Genomic DNA, 25,410 nt, shown 5'->3' on the forward strand with positions numbered 1-25,410 from the left:
GTTACAATTTAGTAAAAGATTTAAAAGCCATTCTGATTGGGAAAAGGATGGCTGATGGGGAAGGTAGTGATTTAAGCCAACTGTGTCCATGTACCTCTCGGGTCTCATACAACCAAGTGCCCAGAGCTACCTTATCCTAGTATCGAACATCCAATATAGAGTCTACCTAACTAGACTGCGAATAGGCACACTGCACTTTTTGGTTGTTTTTCCATAAGATGGGCTTTTGTTCCCAAAAGTTACCCAAATGCCCATGTGATGGCAAGTCCACCCAGTCCACAATGCACTTTATCCTTTTTTGTAACTTTTATAGGGATTTGAGGAAACAAATATTTAGGCTGTTGTTTTTAAAAGAAACATTTTGTTTATTATAAAGATGATTTTAACTTCAGCCGTAACCTTGACAATGTTCATGCATGCTAGAGTTTCTGTATACGTTTCTTATGCCATCCAAAGAAGAAAACAACTGATAACTGGATATTTTAAGATATGGAAAGGAGTAGCCAAGGTCATTATACCCTTAACACGGATGATATGTCAATTATCCCCTATCTGATGCGTCTGATAACGTTTACTCCCTCGTTGGCCATTGAGTTTGATACCTAGCTCTGTGTCTGGTGTTCTGTGTATTTAATCTGTCTGTTCTGAGACCACTTTGTATGAATTTTAGTCATCTTATTTTTAAATATGAATGTTTTATTGTATTCTTTTTATTTTGTGACTTTTTTTAATGGATATATTTTATCCGAATAAAGATCCGTTTGATTAGTAACCAAGTCTCTCTAAATCTTCAATCCATGATCTTGATTCCATTATTTTTCGGAATGGCTGTGGTACAAACCCCAGAGGGGCTTAGTAATTTTGATTATTATCGGATCCCAAAATTGTGTGTACAGGGTCTTCTATCTGAGTACTGATTAAGTTTTAATTCAAAAGTACCATTATTTACTTTGTTTATGAGAGTTTTTTTGATTTTCAAGGGAATGAAAGGCAGGGCTTTAGAGTTTAGTGTTAATCTGCAAATCTGTGTTTTAGTGCTAGGAAAACCTAGAAGTAGTTTAAGATGAGCATATTTCCCTTATTATTCTTCTAGTACCTTTTAAATATTAGTGTACTGCTGATATAAGCGTGACTTCATCCAAACTATGAAGCCAGTTAGGTTAGAATTTTTGATATACTGAACTCTGAACCAGTATTCCAAATCATTGTCTGGGTTTTGTCACTAACCTTAGAACCCAAGAATAGAGAAATCCTGGAGCAGTGAAAAGCTGGCATATCTCAGAGTCCAGTCTGTTAAAGAGCAGTTGCTTTTCCGTTTTGATAAACAGAAGCTTGGTCATATGTGGTGACTTAATTGTAAAATGGTTAATCTTAATTTAGCTCTTCAAAAAGCTAAATATTCAGAGCAAAACAGGAAGACTGTGGACGCCCCATGCAGAGTATCGTATGGGATTTTACTCTGTGCTGCACTACTCAGCAGTAAGGTACCTCACAATAAACTATCATCACAAAGGTGATGTCAAAACAGCTGATGTCAATAATGGTACAGAAAAAAGGACCAAGTATCCATCTGTCTTAGTTCATGATGTTTGTACCATCCAGTAAGATGCCTTGGTGGACCAGGGTTCTTCTGCTGGAACCCAAGAGCTTTCGAATCACAATGCCAGGGAGATAATGTAATGGCCAGTCTGCAGAAACAAACAGAAGGTAAAGGTCCACCTTTTAGGGTTTGGGAGGCATGGGGTTTATGCAAAGCTCTTGGTGGAGGAAGAGTCTCAATGGTGGGCTAATAGCCAAAGCGTGATGAAATGTACTCTGTAGAGGTGGAGAAATATGCTTGTACTATGTTGATTTGTGGTTCTTGGCTGCAGTCAGTCCAAGGTCCCACATAAAATTTCAACAGTCTAAGGTGATGATGGAGTTAGAGCTGGTAACAGATTGCTAGCATGGAAAAGGAGGAAGGGTTTCCTGTTTGATGCTGACTGTTTTTGAATTTGGTGGTGGTCTTTTTTTCTATTTTACTTTTTCAAAGAAAATTACTTTCAGTTTATATGTAACTTAATAAATTGAGCATGCTCCAATCCAGTAATTGTGGACAATTGTTCTTGCTTACAACCAAAAGTTAATATCTTCAAAAATTGTTCTCTAACAACATCAGTTACTCTTCTAACAGCTGACACTTGTATGGAGTACTAGCCTGCTTTCTAAAGGCTTCAGTACAATCAGAATAACTGATCAGGTCAGCTGCAAAAGTATTAGCCTAAAAATAGAAAAACAGTTTAAGTTCAAACCAACAATAAATATTGTGAAATTATATATGCTCTTTGCCATATTTCTCAATCAATTTCATTTGTTATTAATTGAGGAATACATCGTAGAGCAGTGAATAGTACAGCATGTCCTATATTCAGCAGTGGTCTATAGTGATAGAGTGGGAGTAGAATTCTGTTTACCAACAGTACCATGATAATATATTCAGTATTAAAATTTTACACCAATGAAGAGCCACTTTTTGCAAGATAACTTCGTATTTAAATTTTTAAATATTTGCGCTAAATATAAACTATAGATTATCCTAATTAGTCTCTGCAATAAAATGACTTTGAAATATAAACTAGTATGTGACACATGCTCACTTAAGACTCAAAAGTAGTTTGGAAACTATCATTTCAGTCACGATTTATGAAGTGCATGGATAGTGGCCCTCCTGTAGAGATGAATCCAATGTAGTCCAATTAAATCTTTCTTTGATTTATATTTATAATACATTGTACTATATTTATGTATCTTATTAAAACGTGGTAAATATGTTTATAAACTGAATTTCCCAAAAATATGGTTACCCATTTCAGCAGCAATCGTCTTGCATATTCCTTTTAAGCAGAATGTCTGCTTCATAAAGCTGTTCAGGGTTTGGCCTGATTTTTCTCGGGTGTTAAGCCTTCTGTTTCGGTCAACATGTTAGTAGAAATGGAGCCATGCCCTGTTGGTACATTGGTTTGATTCTTCCAGTTCTGTTGATTCTGTACTCCATTCAGACAATTGTTTTATGAAGTTTATCTCTTCAGGACTGTGACTTCCTTATGATCCATTTCAGAAAAAGACACAATTGTTTTCTTTTTGTATGTCATGCTGAAAAGAACTTCAACGGTACCCTAAAGGCCGCATGCTCATGGGGACATTCCAATGCCAACCAAGAACCATCTACCAAACGCTTTTATGTAATACGTGTATGCCAAATGAAAGAGCGAAATGTTCTTAATGTTACATGCATATGTGTATCTTGTCAAAGAAAAATAATAAAAATATATTAAAAAATAAATTAAAAAAATCAAAGAAATGAACCTGACTTTACTCTTGTGTGATAGAATTGCACTTGATTTTTTCAGAATCACTTGTCTAGTGCAGCTTAAAATGTGTTCTGCATCAGATTTCGACATGGTCAATTTGAAGGAAGTATATGAAATAATACCTGCTGCAAACACAAAAGGTTTTGCATCACAGACATTCCTGTGTTATCCACCAAACGATTTAATCCCTGTATGATTTAAACAAAGTTTGTAAGCTCAAAGTTGTGACCTACCCTGCGGTGTAACGGAGTTATGCGAGCTCTAGTAACTTGGTTATTCCTGCACATAGTAAAATTGTGTAATCGTTTTTTCTTCCAGAGTCAACTTACAAGGGCAAAAGATGAATTGGAGGCTGAAAAACGAGATCTCATCCGGACCAATGAACGCCGAAGTCAGGAGCTGGATCACATGAGTGGTAAGACATGAACTACATCCTGGGCTTTGAGGAAACTTCACACACTTGAGTCAGAGGCCTGAATGTAGTATACCTTGGTAAAGGGGCTAGTATTGGAGCCTTGGAGTTGGGTCCCTGTGTGTTAGTTTCAGGAGATTGTGCTAGGTAGGCGTAGCCATTCGATGGCTGGAATGGCTATTATTTATCTTTTAGCTAATGAAAACAAAATCGTGGTACCATCGATATTAAGGCTCCAACTGGATATCCAGTGCTTCAGCCTGAGAACAGCTAGCAATAGAAAAGAATACAAATTTCCCCAGGGTCGCTATACTTTAATGTGTCTTTGTAATTCTCCTATATGCCCTACAGACCAGGAACTTAAGACGTTTAACAAACTAGACGTGCATTTAATAAACTTTGGAGAAGGGTCTTGCAGTAGCTTGACTAGCCGAGAGTTCCTAAGAGTGCCTTTTACAAACAAATGTTTGCCCAAGCACTTGCTTGGACACAGCAAGCGAACAGGTCAGATTACTTGTTAAAACAACATGCTGCAGAAAGGAATTCTACATTAGACGGACATTTTAAGTTTGCGACATTTAATCTTAAGCCAGTGAAGAGTTGTCTTTGCATTGGAGAGAGTCTTGTTTTCCTAATCAAGATCTGTTCAGGCTCTTTTGTCCTGAGATACCTTTAGCTTTGGCAGTACTTCAACAGCTCAAGATCAGGCTCCAGGCATTTGTTTAAACAAGTCTAAAAATTAACTACCCATCTTAATACCATTACAGTGGAAGAGGCAAGGTCAATTTGTTAAATTTTTCTTATACGCAAAACATAGGCTACTCTTTGGCACTTAATTAGAGGAGTACTTCATCAAGAGACTTTTTATTTTTCATAGTGTAGTTTAAGAACTGAAGTGAATCCATTTTTGGTTTTGATTTATGTTTTCTTCTTGTTACTAGAGGACATCAAACGTCTGAATGCTAAGCTGATTGAAGTAAACACTGTTAAGTTTGAACTTCAGTTGAAGCTGGACGAACTGCAGTCTTCAGAGGTTTCAGTGAAGGTGAGGGCACAGACCTACCTACTTTAAGCATTGTTTCAAATGACACTCCAGAGACACGTCTTAAACTTTGCAGTAATTGGTGCACTGTTGCAAGAAAATTTAAACTTTGTAGTATTCCATTCACTTTCTTGCGGTGGTGTGAGAACTTTGAAGCTTTGCTTTTCTTGTTTGTGTAAGTATCTATGTGGGTTACATAGTCTAAAGGAAGAGTAGCCTTGTTTGGCCCTTGCTGTTGTGCGACCGTACAAACATCCTTCCCTTTATCATAGCTGTGAAAGATGGTAGCTGTGTTGCCTTTATGGCATGGGTTAGACTGCCTTCTCACCCCAGGCTTCTTTCCAGTTGCTGGAATTGGTGTGTTTCTGTGCTTGCCATCTTGTATGCTATCTACCTGGTCTGATTGTACCCAAAAGAATTCACTCAATTGTGTGCATGCTTACGGATGCATTGGATGGTCGAACCATGAATGCAGTCAAATATCTGATTGCTGAAGCAAGGCTGCTTGTTGCCAGCATTTTACAACCTCCAACAATGTTTCATTATGTTTTGTTTACCTGTATACCACTTGCTACTGTGCTGTTGAAGTTTCGGATTGTTGTATATAATTTTTGTTCATACCCAAAACAATGGCACTCTGAGGACTTAAAACGCATGAAGTAATGCAAATCAGCTGGCTAAAGAAATTACAGCAATGCTATATGCCTTGAATGTATACTTGCAAAGAAGAAAACTACTGATTCACAGATTAAATCCTTCTCCCTACTGTGAGAAGTTGGCCTGATATATGATGCTCACTAGTTCTAGTGATCACCTTGTATCAGTCCAAACAACCCTTATGGTGATTGGTTGTAAGTCAACCTTATAGACCAGCTATCCTAATGGTAGCATGGACAAATCAGTCTTAGGCTAAACTCTTTTGGCATGTGAAGCCAGCTGTTTTACCACAATATAACCCCTTGAATACCAGATGAAAGGACACCACACAGGTTGTTATGAAAATAAACAGTATATTTATTAATAACAACACCTCTGAACTCTTTATGAGGTCAGAGGGCTAAGCACATGACAATCTCTTATGAAAAATACTACAAGTCGCACAAAATTACAATGGTGTCCTAGGGGCACGACAAACCATATACTAAGTAAGTGGAATGTGAAAGTCGATAAAAGGAATAGAGCTGTCCAGAGGCTGTAGGATAGATGGGACCACGCTACACTAACTTCAGGTAAGTAATAGGAGGCCCACGGAACGCGTGTGCAGAGTGTGAACTCACACGCGAGATGCGTAACAACGTCTATGGACAGTACAGTTCAAGTTAAAGGTGAGTGCGGACAATCCTGACTAGGTAGGACTAAAACGACTGTGGAACTCGACACTAGGACAGTTAAACTACCCTTGAGCACCGAAATGCTCGTGTTACCTCCCCCACGGGCCGCGGGTGCATAGGTGTCAAAGTGCGTCGGGTCCTCGCGTTGAAGTCAATGGAGCCTGAAAGAAAAGATGCTGCAGGCGACCAGGAGGAAGATGTCCGGTGCAATCCAAGGGTGGATTGTTGAAGAAGAAGACCTGAAAGCAGAGGGGACAATGTTCAAAATCACTAGCCAGTAACTGGAGTGGAACCAGATGTCGTCGTCGCGATCAGGTGAAGAGTGGACGCTTGACTCTGCAGCCACGTGGACCAGGAGGTGTCTTCGATGACCAGGATGGAGGCACGAGCTGTCCCACGCAGGCTCTCGCTGTCGGCGGTGTCGGACCCGGGATTGGACTCAACAGGCCTTGGCAAAGGCAACCCACGCGGTGAGTGAAGAAAGCATCTGGTGCGGACTAGGAGAGTCCGGGGTGCCCCTGTTTTGGAAGGGAGCAAGGGCCAGTCTGGAGCAACCAGACCAGCAGTGAAGATTCAAGAGTTCGTCGTCTAGGAGGCCACTAGCCAGCCAGCAAGTGACCAGACAACGCGTCGAGCAGCAACAAAGCAGAAGGGCCCCACTCAGATCTCGTGGATGCTGGAGGGCTGATCTTCGGTGCAGGGGCTGCTCGGGGCTGGGGCTTCTCAGTCCCCAAAGCACTTGGTCGAGTTTACCTCGGGAGTCGTGCTGGAAGCGAAGTGCAGGTTCGTTCAAGATGGCCGGTCCCACATGTCTCGTCGCACCCACGGGTCTCAGCTTTGCTGCAGATGTAGGTAGAGGTCGGAGAGGTCTGGGAATCCGGGTCTCGTCGGGCTCTGAAGTCTGGATCCTCGAGGGAAGACGACAAAGTGAAGCCGCTGGACGCTTGATGGTGCCTGCAGTTGCAGGGTGGACACTCCTTGTCCACAAGGGAGATTCTTCAGTCTTCTGTGGAGCAGAACGTCGAAGGCCAGAGTTTCTTCGTGTTGAATAGTTCAGGATAATCTAATTTGGAATGGGACCAGCTCCTACCTTTATTCTCCTAAAGAGGGCTGCACTACTGACTAGGTCCCTCCCCTGGGTGGGACCAGGAAGGGGGGTGGCTACACCCCCTATCCTTTGTCCGGTTTCCCGCCAGAGCTGGGGCAGGGATGCCCCAGCAACTGGTTTGAACCGGTGTATGCACAGGGCACCTTGTGTGCCCCAGGCATGTCTCATTCCTTTCAGGCCTCCCTACCTTAATACACAAAATCCTGTCTGGGGTGGTGCTAGCACCTCCCAAGGCAGGAAACCCTTTGTCCAAGCCATCCTCACTGGAAGGACTCCCAGCAGCAGGAGGTCAGACTTGTGTCTGTGGTGGCAGCATCCATTTTGTGATGCTGAGGCTCGAGTTAACTTTAACCGGGGTCCACAGTTACATACATGTCGTGTCCCTCTAGAAGGGTGGAATGCTACCCCTGTCGCCAGAATTGGCGAGGGGGTAGTATTCCAAATCGTATGACACCTTACTCGACATGTTTTGATAATGTTATACCAGAGTTAGCATTTAACCGCGAGGTTGATAATGCACTTAAGAGAATATGGTATAGCGTTATCATGGAACAGCTATTAGGACTTGGTTCCGCAAGCTGCAAACGAGCTCAGCTCATGCCAGAGCACCATCTCACATAATTCCAAGCACTCTGCCTTCAGGATTGATAAGGCCTGCCATAGGAGTGACTGATAGGAATATATGTGTCCATTTTAGGGTTAGATATAGGTATACTATATCTACAGCAAATGGTGTTTACACCACCTTGCCCCAGCTGTCGTGCAGCCAGTTGTGTCAGATTTAGATGGCCAGCCAGGGGTGGCATAATACATGCTTCAGCCCCTGGTAGGCCCTGGGTACACCTATGCCCTGGGTACAGGGACTGATAAGGTGGCCCAGTACCAATTGATAAATGCACCTAAAGTACATGGTTGTCAATTTAGAGAGAGAACAGCTAGGCTGTGGGTCTGATTAGCAGGCCCACAGCCAGGGAAAGTCGTAAACAGGTGAAGCAAAAAGCAAAAATCTGGGGTGACCATAGGATTGCAGACCCCACTCTCCTACACCTACAAGAGACCAAATGGTCTGCCAGTTTAATGGTACACGATCTGAAGCAAGCACTGGAATTTACCATTCAAATGTAATGATCACTCCAGGTCCTAAAAATGGCAAAAAGAAAGAATTGTGTGATGGCTACAGTCTGATCCAATTCCACAAATAAAGTAGTCCACTGAAGCTAATGGGTTCACTAAATCACCATCATTCAGCTAAACCAGTGCACAGACACCCAATAACATGTGTGGACCAAAATATAGGAATGCTTTGTCAAAGATTGATACAAAATTCAACAGAACACCACTGACAACAACCTCAAGATTTGCATGGTAGCTTTCAGAGCGGTTGCCGTAAAGTTACATCTAATACGAACTGTCAGTGCATCATAATTAAAAAGTATTCTCCATGACTGTGAACATATTTGAAAAGAGAATTTTGACCGGTACGCAACTTACAGAGCAAGTTGTGCAGTCGTATTCCAAGAAATGAGTGCAAAATACATTCTCATTTTTTTCCTTTCAATGTGTAGATTATCATACGTCATAGATAATATTTTGTATTTGTTCTAGATCCAAGACAAAATGCAAAATAAGTTATAGAAAACTAAACAGTAGCTGTGCTGATCACCATGCCAGGAATTAACTCTTCATTGCAAAAACTATGACACAGAACGCCAAAAGTTTAAAAGCACTGTTCTTACTTTGTCTTGTACTTATCCATTTCATTTTAGTATCGCGAGAAGCGCATTGAGCAAGAGCGGGACTTGGTGCAAAATCAAAACAACTGGCTGAACGGAGAGTTAAAATCCAAAACTGAAGAGCTCATGTCCCTTAGCAGAGAGAAGGGCAACGAGATCCTGGAGTTAAAATGCACTTTGGAGAACAAGAAGGAAGAGGTGAGGTGATAATTCTGTGGGTTTTGCTTGAGTTAATTGTCCATGCACTGCAACTCATGTTCCAGATTCTCACTTGACTTTCAAAGACCAGATGTGACATCCATCTGTAATGGATTAGAAAGTTGTATGTCCTCCTCTAATACCTGGTTTATGTAAGAATGTGTGACTAAGACACAAGGTTTTGGTTGAATGGATGAGCAGGTGAAGAGCAGGTGAAGAGCTTTGCAGCATGAGCTGAACTGGGCTCTTTGATGTATAATGTTTTTTGGAGGCTCCTTAGTTTTGGGGTTTGATTATTTGCGTGTCTTGAGCAAGCAGGAGTTGGTTTGAATTTAACCTCCATATCTATTAATTTTGGCTTTGGAAGCTTTTCAGGGGAAAGTAAGCGGAGAAAATAATAAACCATTTTTTGTTTTTTAAATACTTGTTACTCAGGTGACCCGCCTGGAAGAGCAGGTGAACAATCTGAAATTGTCCAATGAAAAGCTGCAAAAGCAGACAGAAGACCTTTTGAATAAGTTGAAGGAGGTAAGATGTTCTTGCATTCCCTTTTGTACAAGGGCACACAGTTGACTGCAGTTTGCTAATATAATGTGCCTCAAAATCCTATCCTGTGAAATTTTCGATCCAGGCACTTTCTTGTTCCAAAGGAATTTTCTCTGGAACTAGCTTCTGACAGACCTGACATGAGCTGCTTCTGCTTAGAGAATGAAACATGGTGGTTCAAGTCATTTGCACTGATGTCCTTTGGTTCATCTTATGATTGCCGTGTAGACTGTTCAAGTACAACCCTTTCTGCACTCTCTGGGTATGGAGGGAAAGTATTCTTAAGCTTCTCTGAGACTTGGAGGGGGGGAGGGGAGTTGGTAGGGGGCGGGGCAGGAGCCCGGACTTCAACAATCAAATAGCAGACTCAATACCTTGATGTCCAGGGCTTGACTTTAAGAATAAAATGTATTTGCATTCACTCAACAATACAAAATAAAACTCAGTTCAGTTGTAAATCTAGGTCATGACTCTCCTCTCTGTGCTCTTTTCCACTTGGGTGACCCTGTTTAGTAGAGTGCCAAAGTAAGCTCTGATGGAATCATGTATTGGGATCGAGTACAGATTAAATTCCCCCGTTCCCCTCCCTCCCCCGTCAGATGGGCAATTGTTTAATTTTTTGCTCTTACGCCTGTGCATGTACTGGGCAGAAACTAGTCTCATGTCTTCAGACACTTGTTACCTCGTTGCAGGGGCCTGGGTAGACTGCAGGTGGGGGGCCCGCACTACTCTTGTGCAGTGTTAATATCAACCTTATTGAAGTTCAGGTGCTGCTCACGTCATTGGAAGTGTCAGTTTGCTTCTGGACCAATGTGGATGCACCGCAGGCAGTCTCACACCATTCTGTGCGTTGCAGACAGTAGGAAAGTTGTAGCCTTCCTCAGAGATACCCATCGTCCTGAGGTTGTAGCCCCAATCCGTCTGACGCACATGGTGAGGCACTTGCATGCCTGACCTGAGCAGATACATGGATGTACGTAGTCTTTTGCAATTCTAGCTGGAAAACGTGGAGAAGGACCAGGAGACCAACTACAGAATGGGTCGCTTCTGGCTATACTCTTTCAGGCAGTCTACTTTCTCTGGCTGCTTCTCAAACCATTCCCTCCTGCAGGGCGATGCAGATTCATTCCTTCTCTAAGCAGGCAGGCTTATAGGCCACTAAACATGACTGCAAGCGTCTTGAAAGGCATGGCGGTGGTTCACCAGTAAGAAACCCACAGACTGAAAATCTTTCTAGACCTCCTTCAACCAATACCACCAATTCCAGAGACACTAAAAGGAGCATCCCTTGCCGACAGCATCAAGGCCAGCTCCAACAACAGCAAAGAACTCTTAAAAATTGTCCTAGTTCTTCAACCCCTTGGCCACCGAAAACATCATTACCCCCTCCCAGGAACTCTGCGACACCCTGACCAACTTAAATGACCAGATCGCCACCATCTACAAAAACTTAAAACCGCAACCCATCACCGCTGATGCCATCAACCTCCTCGCGCCCATAAATACAAACCCTGATCACCTCTAACAAGCTCACCATTCAATACACAACCGCCATCATGAACTCCTTCCACTCTGAAGCACCCACAGAATCCTGTCCCCACCACATCTTCAACCTCTGGAGCAAAATGACCAGCAACAAGCTCACCGCCATCTTGAACGCATCTATCACCATGGCCACCTTCCTCGAAGAATGGAAGCACACAGAAATCAAACCTTTTCTCAAGAAATCATCCGCCTACCCCAGCAAACTCAAGAATGTCATCTCTCTGCTCCCCCTTCCTTGCCAAAGTCTACAGAGGCAATCAACTGCCAACCCATGGAACACTTGGAGAGCAACAATCTTCTGGACCCCTCCCAATCCAGATTCTGTACCAACCACATCACCAAAACCACCCTAATTGCTGCCACTGATGACATCAGAACCCTCCTCAGCTGGGTAGAAGTGGCGGCCCAATCCTCCTCGACCCCCTCAGCTGTGTTCTGCAAGCTATCTCACCACACTCTAATCAAGAAACCCCACTACATTGGAATCCAAGGAAACACCCTCAATTGGATCACCTCCTTCCTCACTGGAAAAACCCAGAGGATCCGCCTACCTCCTTTCACCTCTGAACCAAAGAACATTCTCTGCGGCCTCAGCCCTACACTTTTGAAAACCTACGTGACCTCGTTGTCCAACATAGTCAGAACCCACAGACTAAACATCCTATCCTATGCAGTCGAAACCCAGCTCATCCTCACTAGCAGAAGACCCACCTTCACTTTGGCCAACTTCCAAAGGTGCATGACAAGTGTCTCCGACTAGATGAAAGACAACTGCCTAAAACGCAGCGCAGACAAAACCGAAGTCCTGATCTTTCGGAACAACTCCTTGCCGTTGATTGACTTCTGGTTGTCTTCCAAACTAGGACCCTCAGCAACTCCAATAGACCATGTCTGCAGCCTTGGCTTCATCCTGGACAGCAACCTCTCACAGGGCAGGTCGGGGATCTTGCATTGTCAGGGGCAGGTCTAGGCCTCTGTGTTTATGCTAATTGACATGATGCAACAGGTGAGAAATGTCTTTATACCAGATACACATGCTGTCATGCACTTGGGGTAAAGGTATGCACATGTATATTATGCAGTGGATAATTCTGTACCAGTGCATATTTTGTATAGTTTTAATGTTGCCCTTCGTTCAGTCGTCCCTACCTCTTCTAATTTTGTCTGTCCTGGACACTTTTATACACTGTATAGTGTTGTGGCTGTGAGGGCACCCCTCTCCTCCACCGTCCCACATGCATGATCAGTCTATGCATGCATGCATACATACATGCGTACATACATGCAGTAGCTGGGTCACACCCGCATGGGAGAGACTACTCCTTTAATACTAGAATCGCCAATATTGGCTTTTATCCATCACCAGGTAGGGTGGCATTGGAAGGTGTCCCGTGAAGTGTCATGATTTTTTGTTGTTGCTCTTTTTACCTTCACAGACTAAAGAACAACAGGCTGGCATGGAAGAGCGATTTCACAATGAACTCAATGCAAACATTAAGCTGTCTAATTTGTATAAGGTAAGCAGTGGTTCTGTTCCCCAATGACTTACATGACTGGGTGACTTCTTTATGCAAATCTTTGTTAATAAACTTCTATGAAGACATACATGGGGAACTGGGGATGGTTCACAGCTGATTAAGTAGGTTTAAATGTTAACATTCAGTTGAGAGAGTATCCCTTAGCAGTTCAACAGTGTGCATTAGGCATCACCTGAGTGGCATCTGCTGATTGGTCATTGGTGTCCCTGCCAGAAATTGTGTCCATAAATGAGACACACTGAAACATGATTTATATTTTACAGTGCACAACAGTGGCCAGTATCTGAATCACCCTAAGCATGTAGCTGGTTTTCATACCATCTTTGGTACCTGGTATGGTGTCTGCAAAATAATTGTGCGCTTTTTTGATGTCCACTTTAGAGGATTTAGGTACAGCCAACTTTCTGAGCAGTAAACAGTGTTTATATTTTTGAGCTTGAGGGACTTTCATCAATCATCTGAATTTACAGCACTACTAATGTTGTATCGCTACTGGTGTTACAGAACTATTTCGACCATTGTTCTGCTGTTTACATGTAATACCAACTTATTCAAACCCTCTTTCTTGGCCTCTTCATAGAGCGCTGCTGAGGACGCTGAAGCAAAGAGCTTGGAACTTACTGGTGCAATGGAAGAGCTTCAAAGACTCTTGAAGGAGAGCGGAGAAGGTAAGAAACCTAATGTTCCTCTTATTTCCGTCGTTTTGGAGTGTAGACTCCTTTCAAAGCTGGTCTAGTCCCCAGTGGGTGGACCTCTGCACGCATGTGGCCAGTATCCTTTAAAGTGGGGTGTTGCAACATGTAATTTGTGTCCAAGAGTGGTCTTATTCCGAGGTAGGGATCTTATACTGAGGTGGGTGCTGGGGGTCATCTTATTCCGAGGTGTTTTTTGAGGGTGTTTAAGAACATTGGTCTAAGGAGTAGAAGTCTGCTGGTGATGGTGGTTTGGCACCTCTTTTAATGCGCCTTCATGCTACAGGACAAGCAGCCCAAATTGTCACCAGACTCAGACGCTTTGTCGCTGGCAACAACACCTGTTGGGGACTTGGTTAGGTCTTAGTGGTACTTGATTGCATAGTGCACCCACCTTCTACCCCGTTTGTGCCCAGTGGTCTTTGTGCAATGAAAGGCATTACCCCCTCAGAAGGTACTTTTGTCATAGTCTCTTGAAGATAAAGGTTTCAGACTTTGTGTTGACCCAACCATGAAACTTATTACAGGTGTGCTAGAATTTAGAATGTATTGTCCCTAGCCTCCCTCCAGTTCAGTCACTGCCATACATCCTGACTATTCAGCATGATTGCTTCTTGGTTGGTGCTGGTCAGTGTGCTTGATGCCAGGACAAATGTTGTTGGTTCCTCTATCTCTGTGTTGAAATATCTCTTTAGTTCCCTATTTCATGGAACACTTGATAAATCTTTTAACTGCAGCGGGGAAAAAGAAAATAATCGGAGGTGAAACTGTGTCCTGCTGCATTATAGATTTCATGGGAGGCATTGGCCGAATACTAGAAGACAGGAGTGTGCTCAGCGGGTGAATCTACATCACCAAAAGCTGTTACATAGAGCCAGACTTTTATGGAAATTATTTAAAGTTCCAGTATTAGATGCATTGGTATGTAAAGATAATTCTAAACCATTTATTACACCAATCTATCTGCTTGACAAATTTTGATTTGTTAATACATGATGTGTATTGCTCAAGGTTCGGAAATAACTATTACACCCTAGAACTCCCAGCCTCTCCTATCTAACACTTGCAGGGTGCTCTATTAATACTCTATCCATTTTTCTAGGAAAATGAGGGAATCTGAAAGCAGCCAGTTACTGAGTGACCAATTCTACCAGTGCCCCTTGCATCTTTACTCCACCGAATTGTAATTGTTTTTCCACATTGAATGCATTAGTGTCAGTGTTATGATCTCTTTTTTCTGCTTGAAGTATTCTGGGCAGTGACTTGCTCTTCATGCCTAGTCAAGTCAAAAGGTGTTTGGGTAATCGGCTTGGCAAGACCTTGGCCAACCTCCTCCGTCCCTTTCGTGCAGTATCATATTTTACGGCCTTCAGGGACGCGGCCCAACCAGAACCACCTCTTCAGAGAAAATTAAGACCGGATTTACAGACTATTACTCGAAACTATATACCGCGGGCTCCACTCCCTCGCGTGAGGATTTTAATCAATATTTTGACACTATCGCTTTGGTCTGGCTTGAGGATTACCACCGCAAATTCTTAGATGAGCCCTTATCTAAGGAAGAAATACTTGCAGCCATAAATACGTTACCCGGTGACAAGGCCCCTGGTTTGGATGGTCTCCCCGCCTCATTCTACAAGACGTTTGCATCTCTGCTTGAGCCTCATTTGGCCGCTATGTATAATGACTCCTCTGATAATGGCCTCTTCCCGCAATCGCTTTGTGAGGCAATGATAACTCTTCTACTTAAGCCAGACGAGCCTTCAGACAGCCGAGATTCGTATCGTCCCCTGTCCTTGATTAATATAGACAACAAAATCTTTGCAAAGTTACTGGCCTCCTGACTTCTCCTCATGCCTACCATCGCTCTTCCGGACCAGTCCGGCTTCATCCCAGGCCGCACCACTTCTCATAATCTTCAAACTATTTTCTCTGTCCTCCATCAGATTAATCCCAGCCAATAAGGCTTTCGAAACTCTTGAGTGGATTTTTTTATTCTTTCTTTTACCTCGCCTCGGCTTCAGTGACTATCTTTATTCGTAAGATACCACTCCTCTATGCCAGCCCCTCCGCCTGTCTTCGTATCAACGGCCAGATCTCGGACCCCATCTCGGTTGGACGGGGTACTCTGCAGGGGTGCCCACTTTCTCCTATGCTCTTGGCCATTGGGATGGAGCCATTCGCCGCCTGGCTCCGGCAACACCACACCCATAGGGGCATTGGCTTCTCAACTCGCGCCCTCTTGGTTTCTATGTACCTGGATAATATTACACTATACGTCCGCCACCCTCAAGACCACCTAAGCCCTCTAGTGCACGAGATAATATGGTTCGGTGGTCTGTCTGGCATACAGGTAAACTGGAGCAAGTCCGTTCTGTTCCTGCATACTGATGCCACTAAGCCTTTTACCCCAGACATTCATTTTGTGTGGGCCTTTGGCCCCACTCGCTATCTGGGTATTTGGCTGAGTAGAGACCTGGATGATCTATGGCGTGCCAACTTCGGGCGCGCGGTGGATTAGCTAGAGTCTAAAGTACCTCACTGGAATCGACACCCCTTGTCTCTGGCCGGTCGTATCGCCAAGATGGTGGTCCTCCCGAAGTTTCTTTACCTCCTTTTTGGATATATTCATGTCTCTGACTTCGCATTTTCTTTTCTTAGACTCCGCTCCCTGATCATATCTCTCGTCTGGGCCGGCAAGCAACTTGAGATTGCCTACGACATCCTCACACTCCTCATGTCAGTTGGGGACATGGGCGCTCCCAATTTTAAACTCTATGCTTTGTGCTCAGGTCAGCTTTCTTCACTTCTGGATTCACCCCTCTCCCTTTCAGCCACATGTCGCTGTAGAGACTGACCTTGTAGCCCCTTGAACACTGCACTGTGCGCCCCAGCTGTCTGCCACGTGCTGAGGTAGACACGGTTGGGATACTTTGCAGGGAGCTACATCCCTCGTTTCCCCAGCCTCCTCCGTCAATGCCTACTCTCACCTTCATCTATTCCTCCCCCTCCCCTACGAAGCTGGTGACCAAATTATATGCAATCACCTTGTCGACTGCCTCCATTTCCACCGACCGCGCTCGTGTAGCGTGGGGCGAGGATCTTGGTGAGGATATTTCCCAAGCTGACTGGCTCTATTGCTACAACCATACAAAAAAAGATCTCCCAATTATCACCTTCTTATACACTTCAAATATTTACACAGGGTTTACCGCATTACCGCACCCCCACTCGGCTACATAAACTGGGATTCATCCCTGACGATAGATGCCTGTGCTGCTCTGCCCCTGCTGCTGATTTCGCCCATTTGGCCTGGCTGTGCCCTAGAGAGTCTGATTTCTGGCGGAAGGTTTGCGCAGCTATCTCCGAAATCCTCTTCGCAGGTTCGGCCTGACCCGCCGTTATGCCTGCTGGGCTTGGTTAAATTCTGCCCGGATGCCTCTCGCAGACTGACTGCAATGTTGCTTGTCCTTGTGCGGCGTAGGGTGGCCAAGTGTTGGGGGCGCAGACCGGCACCTACATTTGCCCAGTGGCTTGAGGACGTCTCTAGATGTCAGACCTTACTATCGAAATTCTTGGATCTTGTGCCCGCCAGATCTCGTCCTCCTGACATATGGGGTCCCCTGGTGACATACCTTCATACCCGTTATCCTCCTAGCCAGACTGCCTCCCGCCGGCACTCCGCCCGCCCTACAGTGCTGCTACAACTGTACTGTTTTATTTATATTTTACTTTAATTATGATGCCATGTGCACATTTCAAAAACTTATCATGAGTCTCCCTTTCTCTTTCCTTGAAATGTATTGCACATACTTGTTTAATTGACTCCCTTAATGATACCAGTTGAGATATTGTTGCTTCTTTTTGTGTACCTACCCAGATCTCAACCTGGTCTATGGGTTATACTCCTGTTGTTTTTACTAGTACTTAAATGGGCAATTGTGTATGACAAGGGAGCACTGTACTGACCCATAATTAAAATATCGTCCAGGTAAATAATTAGCATCACTCCTCTTGTCCGCAACCATGCCGCTACCAGGTGAAGGACTTTGCTAAAGCACCAAGGTGCTGAAGTGTGGCCGAATAGGAGACTGTAGAACTGTCAAAGCTTGCCTTTCCAGGTAAAGTGTAGGAATTTCTTACTGGGAGGCCAAATTGGAATAGTCACAGTCACATCTTTGAGATCTAGTCTCGTTAGCCAGACCCCCCCTTCTCGGGCATCCTTTAATAGGTAAATTCCTTCCATTTTGAAGTCGTGTTAGACCACCCACTCATTTAGATCCACCAGTTTCATACCTAGTCTTTCTTCTTCACCAGGAAAACAATGCTGACAAAACCTTACTTTGGGTTTGATACTTCCCAAATAGCCACTTTGGCCAATAAGTCTTCTACCTCTAGTGTCACTAGTCTTGAGTCTTCATCTGAGAATACCAGTTCCTGATGCACCTTCGCTTGAAGAGGGGTGTCATAAAAAAATCAAGCTTTTATCCCTCGACAGTGTCCAGAATCCAGTGTCCAGAACCCAGGGATCCGAAGTCACCAACCTCCAATTCCCACAAAAGTGGGCAAATCTGCCGCCCACTTTTATAAGGGTATCCAGTATCTTTCAAAACTCTTACCTGTGGAAAAAACCTTTCTGCCTTTGATCTCCTCAGGAGGACCAGAACCTTTGTCTCTGGGGATAGAAGCCCTGGTGGGTACCAATGCTCATTTGGGTGAATCTGCTGCCATGCCTGTAAGAAGCTGGATCTTTATATGATCTTTCAAAATGAGATATCGTGTAAATAGTCCAGAGGTTCCCTTATGAATGAACAGGGGGCAATCTCAAGGTGCTCTGCTGGGGGTAGTGTGGTCAAGCAGCCTTTGGTTTATCACGGAGTGCAACACATCTGAAAATGCACACAATGGTTAATAAATGAGACACATGACTCAAGAAGGAGATCCTCACCAGTGTCTAAAAATAGCAAGTATATTTATGTATGCTTAGGCATCAGAAGAAAATCGTTCAGGTACGTACGTTTTCAAATATGAATTCTTTTTAATTCAAAAAGTCAACAGTTCAATTACTGGAGACTGCAATGTTATCCTATGGCAGGAAAGACAATGCGTCATGCAAGTATAGTACGGCGACTTACAGGACCCTTCTCCAGGAGATAAGGTGAGTGGTGGGCAAAGGCCATGGCAGCACCATCGTAGGTGCCAAACGGCAGCGGGTGCCCAGTGTTATTCTATGAAGTATGATCACTGTAAAAAGAGGCTTCAGGCTTTGCCCTGGTGGGGTGGCGGTGGTCAGGATGAACCAACCGAGGGGGCTCAGGCCTAATGATGCTCTGGGATGTAAGGACACCTTTGGTCCTCTTCTCCATTGCCATGGGGCGATTGGTGCAGCGGTGCCTTTCGGCGTCCAGTTTTCCTTACCAGGAGCGGTAGAGGGTGCCTGCATGCAGAGGCTGCAGGTAATGTCTAGGAGTCCACAAGAGGTGTCTCCACACTGGACTCTCTCTGAAGGGCTGGGGGAGTCGCACTGACTCCGTTGGCCCCTTTCAGCTCGGGCTTGGAGTGACCGGTGCAACACTGTCTTCAGGCAGCGGGTTTCTGTGGTCAGAGTCCTTCCAGTGGTCTTTGGATGCTTGCAGGATGCAGGAAAGCAAGTCTGCTACTTCTGGGGAGGTCTTGGTTCCCTGGTAAAATGCTGGCAGGTCTCCCAGGCTTTGAGGACTCAGCATCTGCTGAAACAATCAACTTTTTTTGTTCAGTTGGCAAAGGCAGCAGATCGGTAGGGTGGCAGGGTTGGCGCCAAGTCAGCTTTGCTGGATTTTCTGTTCTTGAAGGATGCAGCTCTTCTCGTTCTTCTTAGTCTTTTGAGGTTGGCAGGATCTGTTCTTCTGGTGCCAGGGGCTCCCCTAAATACTGAATTTAGGAACGTTAGGGGAGCGTGGAGTAGCAGCCAATGGGCTACTGACACTTGGGGCCAGTTTGCCCCTATATGACTAATTTCTGTGGTAAGTGGGCATAGCCCTGTCCTAGAATTGCTAAGTAGATGGCTACTTCTGAAAGCTAGTGTTTACCGCAGTTTAGCCCACCATGGGGGTGGGCGGTGTAATTTGCTTGATGGCCGCGCGCCTACGTGACTAGCTAATTTTCCCGCCTGTCCTGGTGCCAAAGGGGCTCTGGACAAGGAGGGTTGACTTCCTCTCCTGTGAGGGGGAATCAGATTCGCATTTCAATGTCGGCAGCTCTTTGAAACTTGCCAGCCTAAGAAGACTAATCGGCAGGCCTTCCTGTAGGAGGGGGTGTGACACCCTCTTCCTGGACAGCTGTTTGTTTTGGGTCTCCCAAGTGAAAAATGCTCCCATTCTAGGAGTTCAGAACTGTGTCTCAGGTGGCAGGCTGGCAGAAACCAGTCAACAACCACACCAGCGGCTGGTAGGTTTTCAGGGGGGACCTATAAGGTGCCCTCTGTGTGCATGTATTGGTAAATCCACCACTCATCAGTGTAGGTTTAGCCATCTTTCAGCTGGGTTACTAGTTTTCACCAGTGTTCACAACATTTTCTAAAATGGCTTCCGTGTCCACTTGCACTGGTAGTAATGGAACTGACCAGCACAGGGGCATAGCCACTCATGCAGGTGTACCCTCACATGTAATGTCAAGCACCATTGCTTAAGACTGGTAAGGCTGCTGAAGTGGTGACTTACAATTACCACATGTAGAGTTAGGGGGCCTGGAACACAGGGATGTGTATCTGGTTGTGTTTTCAGTTGTATCTGCCCCAAAACACGCAGCCTGCGATAGCAGCCCTGGAAGAGTTTGGTGAGGAGTCCCTTAGGGGTGGCACACTTCATGCTACAGCCCTTGGGAGGACCCTCTTTACTACCTCAGTCCCTTGGTACAAGGGGTACCATTTACTAGTGACTTGTAAAGGGTACAACGGGCTTTGCCGATTGAGGGAACAACTGTACTGTTTTGGGAGAGAACTTGCACTGAGGAGATGGTTAGCAGAAACCTAGTGCACTTCCAGTTTCAATTGCATCCTGTACCAGGCAAAAAATGGGGGTGACCTTGTTAAAAAGTAGCACTTTCCTACAATGCCCCTAGAAGGGTCTGAATGAAGCCTCACCTCTGCTGAGGAATCCCCCGAAGCCACCCCACCCCACCCCACCCCCATCCACCCCCATTGTTCTCTCGGCCCTACCAACAACCTTGTCCTGGAAATCAATCTTTTTTGTTTTTCTGGTATTTTTTAAAAGAGCTATAAACTCCTACTTACTTGGCCATGTCCTTAATAACCTCTCCGAAGAGGTGTCCCTGAGAAGAATGACTCCCTTCCTTGTTGGCCAGTTCAATCCGCTTGTGATCGATTTTTATGGAGGATGCTCTTCCTCCTTCATTGGAGAGAGCAGTATTTGCATTCCCCAGGGGACAGACAGCCCTTTGGTTACCACTGGTGCAGCTCCTGGAGGTAGACTGAGTCATTGAGAGAGACAACCTCTGCCATCATGAACATCTTAGTCAGAAGACCAGTAACGGAGAGCAGACAATCCTAGCAGGACTGCAATCCATTGTCAAGCTCTTTCCTTGGATCTTTGTCTTCTTTTGCTAATAAAAGTTACCACCTTGGCATCCAGATCTGGGTTCATTGCGACCTTGTCAGGAGGGAAGGGCAGGGGCATTCAGATCTCAGATTAGATCTTACCTCCTTAGGGATCTCCCTTCCAAACCAGAAGGCATTCTATTCAGCAACATGCTGAGACGGTGCCCAATCAGAAAATTAGGGTGCTTAATTAAGAGGGGGTTGAACATTGTGAGAAAGTGGCTCTATATATACTGGACCACAGTAAGGTACAGTGTGTATAGAGTCCAAAAACCCCAGAGGTATAACAGAGGTGAAAGTCAGGGCTGACCTTACACTCAAAAGTGGTAGCTTGGTCGAGCAGTAAGGCAGTACCAGAGGACAGTGTAAAGCATTTGTTGTACACACTCAGTCAGCAAAAGGTTTCACACACTCAAGGACTGAACTCCAGGCCAATTTTTTTTATATCAAAAGATATAGTTGTTTTATTTTTAGAACCAACAGGTATCAAAATATACTTTTCTCAATATGAGTACTCTCAGGTCATTACTTTGCAACGAGGCAATAAACTTTATAAATACAATAGGTACAATGGTTGCAGTAGGCAACACAATTCTATAGATTACTTTTGTAACTTCAGGACTGGATCCTAGATTCAGTCCTGGGGTCTAAGCTGAAAACAGTTTAGTAAAAACGTTTTAGTTATTGCATTGATTTTTAAAGAATATAAAGATATTTTAAAAGTTAACAATCAGAAACTTTTCAGTGAAAAACTAGCAATATTATCCAATGGAAGCAGATTCAAGTCACAGGTAAAGTAGGTTCTCGTTACTTTTGTAATCCAGTACTGGACTCCTAGGTTCATTACTGGGGTCTCTACCGAAGACAGGTAAGTAATTACGTTTTAGTAGTGGGTACGATTTTCAAGGAATATTTGTAATTTTCAAAAGTAGACACAGAAAAGCAGTCAGTGGTTTCCTATGGAAGAAATTTAGATCACTAGCAAACACGGTTGTGGTTACTTTTGCGGTTCAGTACTAGGCTACAAGGTACAGTACTGGCTTCTCTCCTGATCACAGGTGAGTAATTCAAAATTCGTTATTCGGCTTTTTTTAGATGAATATTTTAACATTTCAAAACTTCACACTTAGAAGATTTTTCGAGTCAAACCAGTCAATGTTCTCCTATGGCAGGAAAGTGAGTCATCGATTTTCAGGTGAGTACTCTACTGGTGAAATTAAGGTTCTGGACATAGACTCAGGGGTCCCCCAGGGTCAGGTAGGTACAGCTGGTACGCTCTCAGTGGTACAGTGGCAGCTAGGTGCAGAGGTAGTTAGGCCCAATGTTATCCAATGAGCGGCAGGGTGCCTTCGGTTGGTAGCTGCTGGCTAGCAGGCCACGCGGCTGTGGGAGCTGAGCTCCTGGTCACTTGCTCAGGGCAAGTGGGGAAGTAGAATAGGACAAAGGTTGCACTGCCAGGGGCACTCAGGCGGCTGGGTGCAGGGTGCTTTTGAGCCGTCGGGCGCTCAATGTTATTCAATGGAGATCTTGAAAAGGGAACAAAGGCTGCAGGGTCTGGGACGGAGGATCTTCTGGATGAACCAACACTTCGAAGGGTAAGTTGGGATCTTGGAGGATAGGTAGGCACCCAGGAGTTGGGCACAGGGGGCCATGGGGCGCCGGGTGCAGGGGTGTCTTTTGAGGTCGGGAAATCTTACCCCTGCTGGTTGCGGTCGGAGGGGTCCTTTGTCCTGAGGCTACAGGCGTCGTTGGGGTCGTCGGAGGGTCCTTGGGCACTGGATTCCAAGTCCGAATCGCCGGGGGGACGTCCTCAGGGTCGTGATTCACTCCGGCACAGGCCAGGCTTGGCGGGTGCAGAGTGTGCAGGGTTCGCGGTTCCGGACTGATGCCAGGGCTTGTTACTTGCTTTGAGCAGTACCACTGCTCGTGGGAGACCCAGATAGTCAGTCACAAGGCAGTCCGGTCCTCTGGGGGTATTTGAGGTTGCTGACCACTGTAGATGCCGGGTGTTTAACAGGAGCAGGTTCGAGAGTCGACATGCCGTTAGGGCTGGAGCCAAATCAGTTGGTGTCTTCCTCTTTTTAGCAGCTGCATGGCAGGTCTTCGTGTTCCTTGATCTTCTTTCTTGTTTCATAATCTGGATCTCTGGAAATAGTTTCAGGGTTCCCCTAAATACTAAATTTAGGGGCGTTACAGGTAGGGCAAGGGCAGGGACCAATGGGTCCCTGGGTTGGGTACACCCCCTAGCCTGTTCCTCTCCTGTGGGAGGGGGCAGGAACCTATCTGTGATTGGGTAAGGCTCCCCATCTTCAAGATGGCAGGAGCCCGGTGTCGTTCATCACCTCGCCTCTTCCACCTGAGGGGTAGAGTTGGCACAGGCTGGCACACCCCCTGTCTGATGTAGGGTTTCCCGACAGTCTTCCTGCCAGAGTGGGGGTCAGAACTGGTGGGGGCCAGTTGCTGAGTACAGCAAGTGGTCTGGAGAAGCTCACAAAGGCGGAATGCTTTTGAAGCATCCTCCTCCCATCCTGGGGGAGGAGGCTTGGCACCTCGTCCCAGGATGTGCATTGTTGCAGGCCCAGGAGAGCGGGAGCTCTCCACTCAGGGATCCAGCAACATGTCTGCTGTGTGGCAGCCTAGGCAGCCCCTCAGACAAGACGTGGATTGTAGGTTAGGTTTCAGGGGGCATCTCTAAGATGCCCTCTGTAGTGCTTTTTACATGAAATCCCACACTGGCATCAGTGTGGGTTTAATGTGCTGAGAAGTTTGATATCAAACTTGTCAGCCTTCAGTGTAGCCATTATGGTGCTGTGGAGTTCGTAATGACAACCTCCCAGCACCATATACTCTTAATGGCATCACTGCACTTACAGTGCCCAGGAATGGCCCTGGGTACTGTAGGGGCACAGGGCTCATGCACCTGTGCCCACACCACGGGCATAGGGCACCCAGCTAGAGGGGTGGCTGATGTATGCCAGGGCAGTGGGTTTATGGGCATGGCACACAGGGATGTGTGCCATGTCGACTCTGTGTTTAGTTTTGCACCAGGAGACTCAGCCTGCAAAAGCAGTGTGTCTGTCTCAGGGTACAGGGCCCCTAAGGGTGGCACAATAAGTGCTACAGCCCTTAGGGGTCCTCTCTGGTCACAATGCCCAGAGTACCTAGGGTACCATTTACTAGGGTTTGACATGTGGCCAGAGATGGCAATTGGGTTTAGGCTTTAGTACAGTTTTTGAGGAAGGAACACAGGCCCTGGATACCTGATTGGCAGGGACCCAGGGTACACCAAGGAAAAAGTGCATCAGGTATCAGGCAAAAAGTGGGGAGTACTGCAACAGAAACTCACTTTCTTACAAACATATCTTCCCCAAAAGGGTCAACCATGCCAATCTTGGATCCTGAGGCCTTAGATGCCTCCTCTGATGTTCCCTTCTTCCTGACCTCGATCTTGTCGTGGTCCGAGTCCAAATCGGAGAATAGGAGAGGTCATTCTTGGGCTCAAAAGCCTCCTCACTGTTGATGCAATTGGGCACATCTGGGCCTTTCTCTTGCCCATCCTTAGTGCCCAAGCACTGATCTTGTTACTGCCCTTTTCACATAATAAAGCCTCCCTGGTAGATTTAGCCTTTAAAAAAAAAAAAAAACATTTTTTATAGGCAGGCTATCACCTTACACTTTATTTGGGCCTTAGCTACCCATTCTGAGCCTTCAGGCTCTCTGTGCCCCTTAAAATTGTCATGCCTGCCGAGCATCCGCGGATAGCCCAGATGTAATAACGAAACCGATTCAAGATGGTTTCCAGGAACTGCGCATGCGCGAGACACCCGGGCCGGAACAAAAGTTCGTTCCTCCCGGAGACTAACGCTTTGCGCTCTAGTTTCTACATTTGGTAGTTTGCGACACTTCCGCCTAGCCTCCTATGCGCACCTTGGGTGTGAAAGCCTGTTCCTGTGTACTCGTTCTCGATTATCCTTTTGCACTGTGATCCCCGGCTGGGAGTCACTTATTCGCGACGTGTGTTCAAAAAACGTCCGCTTTCACGGAGATTAGGATTTCCTGTTCTCTGTTCTTCAGAGTACCGCTCTGAGTTTCTTTGACAGCTCCACTCTAAGCCTGTCGAGTGTCTTTTGTCCATTACGTCGTACAGGCTGTACGAAGTGTTCCTACCTACGCTACCTGGTAGACCCACGTGAGCTGTTTAACGTGGGTCCTGGTGTCTATTATTTTCCCTCGACCAGAGCCGGCTATCTTACCCTGGTGTGTTCGTGATTCTATACACTCTGCATCTTGCGGACCCGTCGTTGGACCGGTTCACGGTCCT

The 25,410-nt window shown here is 45.4% G+C and overlaps 1 protein-coding gene across 4 annotated transcripts in view; it reads left to right on the top strand.

The window, feature by feature from the left end:
• TPR (translocated promoter region, nuclear basket protein) overlaps positions 1 to 25,410 on the top strand; it is a 728,231-nt gene that overhangs the window by 66,193 nt on the left and 636,628 nt on the right. For all 4 annotated transcript variants that reach the window (XM_078642622.1, XM_078642637.1, XM_078642629.1 and 1 more), the window contains exons 4-9: positions 3,669 to 3,765; positions 4,704 to 4,807; positions 9,010 to 9,174; positions 9,610 to 9,702; positions 12,702 to 12,782; positions 13,384 to 13,471. In XM_078642622.1, coding sequence (XP_078498748.1) covers positions 3,669 to 3,765; positions 4,704 to 4,807; positions 9,010 to 9,174; positions 9,610 to 9,702; positions 12,702 to 12,782; positions 13,384 to 13,471 — 628 coding nt within the window. The remainder of the gene's footprint in view (positions 1 to 3,668; positions 3,766 to 4,703; positions 4,808 to 9,009; positions 9,175 to 9,609; positions 9,703 to 12,701; positions 12,783 to 13,383; positions 13,472 to 25,410) is intronic.

Source organism: Lissotriton helveticus, chromosome 1_1 (assembly GCF_964261635.1).
Source record: "Lissotriton helveticus chromosome 1_1, aLisHel1.1, whole genome shotgun sequence".
In the NCBI taxonomy this organism is placed as follows: Eukaryota; Metazoa; Chordata; class Amphibia; order Caudata; family Salamandridae; genus Lissotriton; species Lissotriton helveticus.